The 12,053-nt window shown below is 36.0% G+C and overlaps 3 protein-coding genes and 2 long non-coding RNA genes across 12 annotated transcripts in view; 3 read left to right on the top strand and 2 right to left on the bottom strand.

Moving 5' to 3' along the window:
- LOC149713635 (uncharacterized) overlaps positions 1–12,053 on the top strand; it is a 66,657-nt gene that overhangs the window by 10,635 nt on the left and 43,969 nt on the right. The gene's annotated exons all lie outside the window — the stretch shown is intronic.
- On the bottom strand, positions 2,274–3,739 carry LOC149713643 (uncharacterized). 8 transcript variants are annotated; one of them, XR_016371465.1, is made up of 6 exons: positions 3,555–3,739; positions 3,305–3,476; positions 3,154–3,194; positions 2,622–3,056; positions 2,452–2,554; positions 2,274–2,382 (listed from the first exon to the last, which is right to left on the bottom strand). It is a non-coding gene; the product is annotated as an uncharacterized LOC149713643 (long non-coding RNA). The 8 variants fall into 8 exon arrangements; XR_016371466.1 differs by having other exon boundaries at positions 3,154–3,217; positions 3,305–3,739; XR_016371463.1 differs by having other exon boundaries at positions 2,622–3,059; positions 3,305–3,739.
- On the top strand, positions 4,292–5,837 carry LOC149713642 (uncharacterized). The gene is made up of 2 exons (XM_089843913.1): positions 4,292–4,791; positions 4,857–5,837. Exons 1-2 carry the CDS (start codon positions 4,577–4,579, stop codon positions 5,473–5,475), a joined length of 834 nt encoding a protein of 277 aa, XP_089700039.1. The 5' UTR covers positions 4,292–4,576; the 3' UTR covers positions 5,476–5,837.
- On the top strand, positions 8,824–10,917 carry LOC149713641 (uncharacterized). The gene is made up of 3 exons (XM_089849055.1): positions 8,824–10,178; positions 10,239–10,355; positions 10,429–10,917. The coding sequence occupies exons 1-3, from the start codon at positions 9,971–9,973 to the stop codon at positions 10,470–10,472; spliced, it is 369 nt and encodes a 122-aa protein (XP_089705181.1). The 5' UTR covers positions 8,824–9,970; the 3' UTR covers positions 10,473–10,917.
- On the bottom strand, positions 10,638–11,775 carry LOC149713640 (uncharacterized). The gene is made up of 2 exons (XR_016371461.1): positions 11,493–11,775; positions 10,638–11,378 (listed from the first exon to the last, which is right to left on the bottom strand). It is a non-coding gene; the product is annotated as an uncharacterized LOC149713640 (long non-coding RNA).

Below are 12,053 nucleotides of genomic sequence, written 5' to 3'. Positions count from 1 at the left end.
TTAGAATAAATATCCCAGTATGGATATAGGTTATTTTTAAAGGTTTCTCTTTTCGAACTATAAGGCAAAACGTTGTTTAAAACGACTAAATTCAACCGAAGGAAGAAATTTTATCTTTCATCATGATTGACATTTTAAACGTCGCTTTAGGGTGCTTTGGTTTTGCGCCTGCATTTATACGACCAGGATTCAATTTGGGTCCCATTTTTTGGGTCGATGATTTAAAATGTTTTATAAATGAATCATTAAAATCTGGATAAAAGACATTATTAACAAAAAAACCTTTGGTATATTATTGAGTGCGTGAGAACTGTTTTAAAAGTTGTGATTGAATTAGTTTGGTATGACTTCAACTCGCTATGAGGAACACATTGTAGAGCAAACGTATAACACGAAACACGTAAATGGACACCGACAAATGGTGGGCTGCGTATTTATTTCACTATTGGGCTTAGTTTCCAGTATTAAAACGTATTGTAGTTCAAATTAAAAGCTGCAATCCTTTTAAATATCACTAACGAGGAACTGTTTCTATCATGGTCTACACTGGAAATCTAGCTGTAAATATAAACGATGTCGCATGTTTCTGTTATATAGTAAATCTTTGATACGAAAAGAATGGAAAATTTAATGATACAAAATTTTTGGGCAAATGTAATTTTGGTGAAAAAAACGAAGATAAGTATTTTTTTTCAAATAATTGATGTTTTATAATCATGTCTTTAAACTGAAAAAGTTTAATATCTGTTACTTCGGTCATTCCATTTTGTTTTCTTATCATTTACTTTTTCAAGTCTTTGTCCACGAAGACATTTTTTATTAATATCTGTTCCTTCAGTCTTCATTTTAATTAAGATTGTTAAGAAACTGTGGCATTTTTAAAATCTGCACTAAGCACAAACATAAATATAGGGGAGCGTAAGCATAAGGGACCTAATATTGCAAGTTAGTGACTAATGCTTTCAGGTACCAGTTAATCAGTTATCACCAATGAGATTAATTTATCACTGAAAACATCAAATTTTCATAATAAAATTATTTTGGCCTTTCCTTATCCCCTGGCTTTGAGCATTAAAATATTTAAAATAACTCCGAGGATTATCTAGAATCATTTCTACTGATATTTCAAATTCAGAAGAATCAGAGTCATCGTTTTGAGTCTTTCAGATGACTGGCTTGGACTTATGTTGCTGGTGTTTGGTTTTCGTTGTAGCAGTGTAACCAGGGATAAGGGAATTGAGATGGATTGCAAATGAAGATGGGCGACCTACGGCACCGTATCTCTCCCAATGTACCTCGCGCACGCCCCTACCCTTCGGTAGGCGATTGCTAAGTGCTGCCGCGTAGCGCCATTTTATTTGTATGAGAGCTAGCTTCTAATTTTAAGATAGAGGGGGCGCCCTTTACAATTTCATCCAGTACGACCCTACCTAACCGCTGAGGATGCTGGGAGGACTACGGTGCCGTAGGTGGGGGTACACAGGCAACGCTATAGGTATGGGGGTTTCCAATACAAGGTGTAACCAAAGAGAATATAGGGGAGGAGTGGAAAGAGGGGAAAATCTTGTTGCTCTTTTCTACCGCGCATCTTCAATGCGCAGTACCGAGGCATTTCCGTTTGAGACATTTAACGGTATCGTAGGTGGCGCGACTGAGCCGGAAACTCCCTCGTACCACTAGTATAATTTAGGGGCAACAATGTAATTTAGCCTTGTGGAGCGGGGATCTTCAACTCCTCCCCTATATTCTCTTTGGTGTAACTGAGACAAAGTTTCTTCCTGCAAGCATAGCCCACTCGATCCGCGCTCATGGACGCAAGCTGCTCGCGCTATATAATAATATTTGACCTCGTCGTCTGCTAAACTTAGGAATTGAACAATTAAACTTTTTGAGTTAATGTCTGGACTCTGGTTACCTTTGCATTTTCTTTGTGGTCCCATGGTTTTATTTTTAAACTAGTCATTTGCCCTGTATCATTATTGTGTAAGAGACAGCCTGGCAGCCCCGTATTTGTTTACCCTGCCCATAGCCCACTCGATCACGCGTAACACTACGCAAGATGCAGAGCAGCGTCCGTGAGCAAGGATCGAGTGGGCTATGCCCTGCCTGGCCAAGTCAGCTGACTTAGGTGAAATATTCATTACTTCTATGCGACTTATTTCTAGACATTCTTGAACGAATCATCTTGTGAACATTTTATAAGACAGGCTTCTGGCGCTGGGTTTTTTCCGAGCCAAATTTGCTTTTTAAATTTAAAAAAATTAATTTCAACCTTTTTTCCTCTCTTCAGAAATTTAATAATGATAGTGTGTTACATATTTATCCAAAATTTATATTAATTAATTAACACACTGTAATTTGTAATTTCGCGCTTGGAAGAGCCTGAATTAAAAATATTGATTTGGAGACAGGAATTAGTGATAGTGTGATTGAATCTATCATTTATTTTACCAGCAAAAAACATATCTTCGTAGCGGTAACCCTTGTCTAGAAACCAGGGAATGAACTCTTCTGCGTAGTTTGAATTAATCTACTTTACACATCAAAAATGTATCTAATTTAAACAAAAAGGTTTATTCTAAATAGCGGTTATAAATAGTAATTAAAAACGCAACTGTTACCTAATAAAAATGATTGCAAGAGCCGGGATAAAAAACATTGGTTGGTTTGTTGACAGGGTTTAGTGATCGTGTGATTTAATCTATCAATTATTTTATAACTTATTTAAACAAACAAAATGATCTACATAGTGGTTATCGGTGGCACCAAATATAATCTGCACAGTTATCGTTGGAAAAATGGCCATTGTTTACTGTTTTGAGGTTATGTTAGAATAAGCACTAAATAATTAAAATTTAAATTGTTAACCTATAAGAATTATTGGAAAAGCGTCATTTAAAAATATTGTATGATTTGGTGACAGGGTTTAGTGATAGTGTGATTGAATCTATCATTTATTTTACCAGTAAAAAACGTATCTTCGTAGCGGTAACTGTTGGCTGGTGGCAACAGTCGAGAAACCAGGGAACGAACCCTTGTGCGTCTTTTGCATTAATCTACTTTAAACAAGAAAAATTGATTTAATTTAAACAAATTACCTAATTAGCGGCTATCGTGGGCCGATGGCACCAGGTGAAACACCTTAAAAGGTACGCTACACGGCCAATTGGTCTCTAGTCTCTACATACAATCAGCTGCATTTAAATTTTGACCGAGGCTTAGTGAAATCAGTCAATTTAAAAATTATCGGCTAAATCCTAAATTTAAATTCTTTTGTATTAAATTATAATAAGGTTTAACTTACGAAATTAAAATAAAATGAGGACGAATTAACCCCTTCTTTTATGTGAAAAGTTAAAAAATTCGCCTTAAGCTCGGCATAGCCACACGCGTTGTCTAAACAAAAATCTTCGCTCAGTCGCTCTATTAGCGGTAAAACAGCGTAAGTCCAACAGTACGTTTCTCTATGATTTTAGCTAGGATTAAACCACGTAAGTCCAACAGAATAAAAGGTCGTAAGTTTAAGTATGTGCTTAAAATACAAAAAGTAATACTTAATATTAATTGTTTTCAATAAAACTTCGAAAGGCACCAGAAAAATGTTCAACCTTTCATTTAAAACCATTTTCAGACCTATCGAATAAATAGTCTTCAAAAAATGCTCGAGTCAATTTGGCCATCACAGCAAACATTTCCCATGTTATTCCTATGGGAAAATTTCCCTTTTTTTGCCAAAATATCTTAATTTTTTTATGGAAATGAAAACCACCCTTAGCAACTTTATTTTCTATGAAGAAAACTAATAGAGGGATCTCTTTGAAATTTTAACCACATATTAACGCTCCGAATTTTAGTTCAGTGGAATTTTTTTAAAGCAGTAACCATGATAGGAAAAAAGTTATAACCAATCAAAAAACCACCCTTATACATTAAACGCAGTATGAGGTCTTATCTAAGAGAGCAACCGCTCTCTCAGAATAATATTACTTTTGGTTTGAAGGAAAGGCCTCTGGTATGTGACAAAGGGGCCGGAGTGAAATACTCCATAATGGCGCCGAGGGTGAAGCTATGTCAAATTTCCAAGTCCCTATTTAAATCTTGGTATCGATGCTCAAACATACCCGTGGCTTTCCATCGAGCAAAGGAACGTCATTAATAATATCAATGCAAACAACTTCCACGTAAAATATTCAGCAATACTTCAAAAGAAAAACCAACAGTCGCTTAAGTTTCAACAACTTTACAATTGGTCCATGTCTTAAAATTTCAATGACTTATCAATGTCCCTAATACCCTCTTCACACGAGGCATAAAAAGCAGGTTTAATAAGCTAAAGTTTGTTTCATAAACTATGGTTAGTGTTTCACACGGAAAAGATTTTTAAACCGAGTTTAGCTAAACTGAAGTTAGGCTTGTTTAATAAACCAGCGAAGTCTAGCGGTTAACCTTTTCTTTCCGGGTTTGGGTCAATTTTTTTCGCGTAGTCTGCTTACCTTTCTCCAAACATTAGGCCTAACGACGGCCAATTTGAAAAGTCAAGGCGTACTACTACTCGCGTTGTTTTTAAGAACTAAATATGAGTGAAAAGACATTATCAACTAGACAATCGTGGACCGAACCGGAAACTCGGTGTGTATTAGATATCTGGCAGGATTATTTGCCAAAGCTGAGAGCTGCAAGAAGAAAAGCCAAATGTTTTGACATAATGGCGAAAGAGCTACAGAAGCGCAGAGTAATACGAACTGGGGCTCAAATAAAGACTAAAATAGACAATCTTACCAAGAAATACAGGTAATTTCGTCCACCTTGATTACATAATGTTTTTGTAAAAAAATCATATATATTAAATGATAAAGGGAAATTAAACAAACTCTCAAAACTGGATCAAGTCCCCCACGTTGGCAGTATTACTCTTCAGTTCACAAAATTCTTGGTCGCCTCCCAGCAAATAATCCAGATTTGATTGACGAGTCGCTTGAGGAACCAATGGATGTGGAAAAAGTCCCTAAAACAACTGATAACCCATCCCATTACAATGCTCATGACGTCATGGTTGATAATAACGGAAATGAATTTTTAATTGAGGAATCAAATCTGGACAGTAACATTCCATCATTTTTGTCGCAAGACATTCAAATACATGAATTTCCAAAGGATTTGGTAGACGAAGGAGTCTCTTCTTCCGCACTCTCTGAGGCTGGCCCAAGCCAAACCCAAGAAGTTGAACCTCAGAGTGATAAAAGTTCAATGGCCTCAAAGAATAAGAAACGAGGACCCAAAAAATCAAGAAGTAACTCATTCCAAGAAATGATCGCCATTCAAAAGGATCTATTTTCTAAATTTGAAGAAAGTCGACGAGACGAAAATGAATTTTCAAAACAGCAACTGTCCCTTCAAGAAAGGTCTTTGGAACTCCAACAAAGAATGGTTGCGGCAATGGAAAAAATGTTTACCAAGACTAGCACAGAGCCGTAGCGTTCGGTTTTTTTTTAATTCTTCACACGTTTCTAGATTTATTGAAATATATTTCATCTCATCACTAAATGCTGCCTTTCGAATGAACAGTTTTAAGCAAACATATCCGAAAAAGTAAAAAAAAATTCGAGTTTTTGAACAATTGCCAAAATCAAATTCTATGAAAATGAGGGCGTGTGGCTGTTCGTAGATATACCCTGATAATTTTTTGGTTTTGATTCTGCTGATGTCTGACATAATGCAGCCCGCTCTTTCTTCAATCCAAAAAAACACGGAAGATTGATTTTCCTATTAATTATATTTATTTAATATTTCCTATTAAAAGGATTGACGATTCATAACCCGGGGGTCGGAGCCTAAATTTGGCTTCTCTGATTAGACTTCGCCCCGGGTAATGAATCCCTTAAATATTTTTTAACCATTTCTTGTGTTGCAAATGAAGTGTTTTGGATTGAAGTATATTATAACAAGTTGGGAAAACCAAAATATTACCTCTCCGTGTCAAGAGGTCTACTACTACAAACTTATTTACCTAGATATGGAATTATTTCTTTTTTTTTGAAGTAAAAATTTACGAAATATTGAAGCAGTATTCCAAACATAGCGAATGTACAGTAAAGCAGACGACATTTTACATCCAATAAGGATAAATCTTGGACACATGGAAATCAGTCAATGGGGAAAAGAACAGGAAATGAAGTCTGCGCTTCAGCTGTTTAGCCTATATTCTGATAGCTACATTCACAACTGGTTTGCAGTGTAAACACTATCGTCTCGTCTCACCTCAACAATATTCTTAGTTTGCCAACATGAATGTTAACGTTAAATAACACCAAAGCTAAATTGTAGCTAGACACACTAATAGTCAATGCGCACCATAAAGAGAATAATAAGTCTGAAGCTACTACCCGTTCACCATTAGCCCTTTTACTAATTAAATTGCCACCATGATCTTTTCTTCCATTATAAAATCTTTACATGATTATTTAAGAGTGTATTTAACTTTCGGCTCACTCTGAACCGTTGATGTCTCTTCATTACAGACACGAAAATCAAAGCCACAAGTTTACTTCACCTCAGGCCTCAATTATTCACTCTTTATTTCACTAAGCCTATTGCGGATAATACTTGTTATACCCGCCGGAGTCTAGGTCATAGTTTTCTTCATGTAATCACTAAACCAAGGATTATTCTATATACAGATGTAGTATAGCTTAAGCAATATGTAAACAGCCATTTCAAATAACAATATTAAAAAAACTCTTTGGAATATCAAAATGAAACAGAGCTTTAAAGCTACAAAAGTACTTAATGCATCATAATTACGAAAAATATATTCACTTTATATTATGGAAAAAGGGAATATTAAGGTTCTGTATGATTTCTTAACACATCAACACAAGGCTAACTGCTAACGCGACGCACTAGTGTAACAATGGACGGACACACACAGACACAAGGAGTATAAACCCATTAGTGGAAGCAGTATTTTTTTTCCGAAACAATCTCGCTTATGTTTATCCTCTCTAAACTTCGCTAAAAACGTATTACTACTACGTAAAATATTAACAGACAGGCATTAAAGAAGGAGCGCAATATTATCCATATTTTCATTTCATATACAGAGAAAAGAAATTGTTATGTTTCTGAGAGGAGCTTCCCATTTTGGTTGTTGTTTTGAAAAATACATCGCAATGCACGGGCCTTGATAGATATAGGAGGCAATGAATGAAATATATCGCATGCACGGGCCTTGGCAGATATAGGAGGCGATGATAATCTCTCTCTTTGCACGAGAGGTTTATCTTTAATATTTAAATAAATATAATTATTTTTAATTATTTTAATCTTCAATAATTAACATTAATAAAAGTTAAATCGTTTAAAATAAAGTTAAACCTATTATCTTCTCAAACTTTGCTAATATTGACGTTTAAATTGAAGGGTACCCCTCTTGCCCACTTTCTTCAAATTTTGGGGTATATATACGATTCGTTTCCATTATAATAGTAAGGAAAAAGCGCAATTGCGAAAACCTTTGGTGGCGATCCCACCTTAGGGAGGCTAGACGTTTCTCGTAACCCTAGCTGATCGCCGCGTATATCCTAAAACCAAACGATGATAATGGAGTAGAAGCCAATGATACAGATTGGTGTCTATGTGGAATAGACGGAAGACCAGTGGATGGTGGTGTTAGAAGCCAGTGTAAGTGCAGACTGGTGTCAATGTGGGATTGACAAAAAACAGAAGATGGTGGTGATTAGAAGCCAGTATGTACAGACTGGTGTCCAAGTGGAACGGACGAAGACCAGAAGATGGTGGTGATTAGAAGCCATTATGTACAGACTGGTGTCCATGGGGATGGATGAAGAACAAAATATGGTGGTGATTAGAAGCCAGTAAGAACAGACTGGTGTCTGTGTGGGATGGACAAAGACCAGAAGATGGTGGTGTGAGAACTCAAGTAGAGGAGCCATTTCCGTGACTGCGAAAGCAGTTCGGAAATGGCGAACACGTTTGCTCCGATACGCAAACTGCGAACGCGGTCACGTGGGTGTAACAACGGACAGACAGACAGACACACAGACAGACACACACACAGACAGACACACACACAGACACGGCCGTTACAGAACCTCTCCTGGACTACGTCACACGGAGAGGTAAAAAGCGGCAAAGCTAAAGTTTAAACATAACTATTCTGTATGAATGGCAAATATTGAGAAATTTTCCCTTTTTTTTGTATTTATCGCAAAATTCATTCGGACTTCTCAAAGATAGTTTTCAGACATCGAGGACTCGCACTAAACATACCAGGAGGCCTGGCCTCCTTTTGTAAATCATATGAATCCTCCACATCTGAAGACACTCGCTGCCATTTCGTACATGAATATTTCTCAAACGTGTTTGTTAGTTTTTACTTTTGCGCTCTTTAGAGCAGCGAAAGTATTGTTCCGACCTCTGTTGGCTGGACGGCTGGCTGGATTTGGTGTAACCGCATAATAAGTTTCGTCATAAATAAACTTTTTGAATTTCAAATTTCCCGCGAATTTTTTACTCGAAATTCATCCGTAGTACACCTCACACCTCATAGGTGGCGTAACGTATTTAATTTCAATTGAAATTATTTTTCTGTCGGCGCCGGGCCTCGAACCCGCAATGTCCCAATCCATACGAGACGTCAGTGAAGAACGCCCGAGCGCGCGCCTTACCACGAAGCCACGCTTGCTTGTAATATAGAGTCAGATAATTTATAGTGAAGAGAAGAGAGAGGTACAACGATACGGACCCCCCCCCCCACCTCCCCGACGCCCGCCACGAGACGAGAGAGAGAGGACCCCCCCCCCCCACCTCCCCGACGCCCGCCACTGGATGCTGTCGAATATATATTGTATCGCGCTAGAGGAGGAGAGATCCAAGAGACAGACAGACTTCGCACGCGCGCCAGACTGCCTTTAGCGCTGTGTTCCTTGCAATTTTTTTTGCTATTTAATAATTATTATATATCTTTTTAATCCTAGGCAAGATTAGATTTCTACTTGGGAACATAAACATTACAATTAATACTATCATATTAATCAAAAAAGAAATTAAAGTTCTCCCCGACTGAAGGCGCGATAAGCAGAGAGAGTTTTCTAATTTCACCAATGATATCGTTTTTGAAGAATCGTCTGCTTAAAAGTTAGGGAGGTTGATTTACTAAGATGATTGATGATTAGATAGTTTAATCAGGTGTTTAAATGTAACTTAATTCCGGCGATACCATTAATGACAAACGCAGTCAACATACTCATGGTTTAATTAAAGTTAATTAAATTGAATTGCTCAAAGATAATTATAAAATTAAATCAACAACTCAACTATCGGCTCAACGATAATTTGGCTAGTTTTTGTCAGTTTTGCTGTTTATTTTAACGTAATTAAACAATGGTTAAGTACTGCAGCGTGTATGGGTGTAGAAATAATGCCACAATGAGTGGTGTCCGCTTTCACCAATTTCCACGCGACGTTAAATTGTCGAAACAATGGGATATAGCTTTTTTTTTTTTTTTGCTATTTAATAATTATTATATATCTTTTTAATCCTAGGCAAGATTAGATTTCTACTTGGGAACATAAACATTACAATTAATACTATCATATTAATCAAAAAAGAAATTAAAGTTCTCCCCGACTGAAGGCGCGATAAGCAGAGAGAGTTTTCTAATTTCACCAATGATATCGTTTTTGAAGAATCGTCTGCTTAAAAGTTAGGGAGGTTGATTTACTAAGATGATTGATGATTAGATAGTTTAATCAGGTGTTTAAATGTAACTTAATTCCGGCGATACCATTAATGACAAACGCAGTCAACATACTCATGGTTTAATTAAAGTTAATTAAATTGAATTGCTCAAAGATAATTATAAAATTAAATCAACAACTCAACTATCGGCTCAACGATAATTTGGCTAGTTTTTGTCAGTTTTGCTGTTTATTTTAACGTAATTAAACAATGGTTAAGTACTGCAGCGTGTATGGGTGTAGAAATAATGCCACAATGAGTGGTGTCCGCTTTCACCAATTTCCACGCGACGTTAAATTGTCGAAACAATGGGATATAGCTTTAAAAATGGGTAAACCACACACCAAGTCCATGGTTGTCTGCTCCCTTCATTTTAAAGAAGATTATTACCGACCTCAACCGAAATATGAACATTCAGGTATGTTTTAAGCGTATAATATTAATTTAAAACCAATTATAATTAGAGTTATTATTGTAGATAAGTTAAGTTACCCTCCCAGACCCTTGGCTGTTCCTTCCAAAAAACTGCCGTTAAGGAAACATGATCAACAAATATTGAATGCCACCTCCATAATTTCATTAACAGGATTACAAAGTAAGGGTCTATTTGATGCGATCATTAAAAATATTAACAGTAAATTCATACCCCTTTTTCATGGACAAATAAGGTAGAGAGGGCCAAGAATGGGGGAAACTACGAGTCTCGAGATAGGGTATTTTTGACACTCATGAAACTAAAACTTGGCATTTGATTTCATTCACCGCTCTATCAGCTTTGTTTGGAATAAGTAAAGTTCAGACCTCAAATCATTTTAAATTAACTCTTACGCAGTTCCCAAGCTTGTTAAAACCCGTGAAAAAAAATGCAAATAAATAATGCATTAAAAATAAATAAATTTATTTATTATTTATTAAATAATAAATTTTGAAAAACAATTTTATTTAATAAATTTGTAAGGTTCTATCACATTTTAATGAACTTAAAAATATCACTTCAGCCTTATTTGCGCCATTACATTCCGTCCTTTTTATTCCATTTCAAATAATTTGGAATGTAGTAATTAAAATAAGCAAAAAACCTTTTGAAAAAAGTAATTTGTAATCTTGGTAAAAGATTGTTAATAAATTTTTGGTCTTTTGGCACATCAATAACAAAACAGTCATCTTCCAGTTTAGAATAAATTCCAAAATGACAACTTTGAAGTCCTAAAAGTGCCAAACTAAGTTGCACTTGCCCATAATACATTTGTTTGGGTTTCAAAGAAAATGTTCCGTCCTTCTTGATTACGTAAGGAGTTTTCTTGAGGACTTTTCTAAGTTTCCTTTTTCACCAATGACTGGACACTTCATTTCGACCAAATTATCGTTGACTAGACCGTCAGGGGAACACCCCAAGAATGGATAAGAAGGGCTGACTTCGAAACCAATCCTCGTTACTTTTAAATTAGACTTTTTTTTCAAGCAACAAGAGTTTTTTTTTGTTTATAATTCCATACTGTGTGAATTCATTTCCCTTAAAGTTTGACTGAAGAGCTTTTCGAATTTTTTCAGTAGTATCTTTTAGAAAATATGTGTAATACTTGTAGCAATTTTGACAAGAGAGAGAGAGCAACAGGTACTAAACAAAATGAAAACAGTATTACCAATTTTTATACTAATGTTATGACCAAGGCTTAAGAGTTTACATAACTAACTTGGTTAATATTAGGGTGATTAGGTTTTCAACACTTACCATTTTTGAAAATATTCTCTTCTGAAAATTGTGGTTCATTCATTGCAAGAAATTTCGAGAACTAATTTTCATTTGGCACTGAAATATCAGTTTAAACATCACATACACATTGCCGCTGATGCTGCTACAGGTGACAGGTCTCAGGCCTGCCATTATGGTTTCCCCTAGATCAAGCTTCGTGTTTTCTCCGCACGGTGGCACTAGTGAAACTTTTCGTTCTAGGCGCGGAATCTGGCAGCCCTGAACTAGGGAAATTTTGGTCCAAAAAGGGAAATTTTAAGGGTTAGAAAGGGAAATTTCATTTGTCCCACCTGGCATCACTGCTTTGAATTTCCTTTACTCTGGTTCTCTTGCGAACTCTGTGTTTAACGGCTGTGGAAGATTTCTTCTGCTTTTTGTGAATGCTAATTGAAAACTTATTGTTCGAAATAAGTATTTGTTTTGAATTTTGTTACCATAGTTCTCATTTTTTTTTATTAGGCCTATTAATTTACCACTAATTATAGTTTATTTTCAGAATTAATTTCAAGTAAGTATTTATTTCAACGGGTAGTTTTGTTT

Source organism: Phalangium opilio, unplaced genomic scaffold (assembly GCF_054372755.1).
Source record: "Phalangium opilio isolate 3A_F unplaced genomic scaffold, DU_Popi_V2 ptg000009l_1, whole genome shotgun sequence".
Taxonomy (NCBI): domain Eukaryota; kingdom Metazoa; phylum Arthropoda; class Arachnida; order Opiliones; family Phalangiidae; genus Phalangium; species Phalangium opilio.
This window is presented reverse-complemented; position numbering and strand designations above follow the sequence as displayed.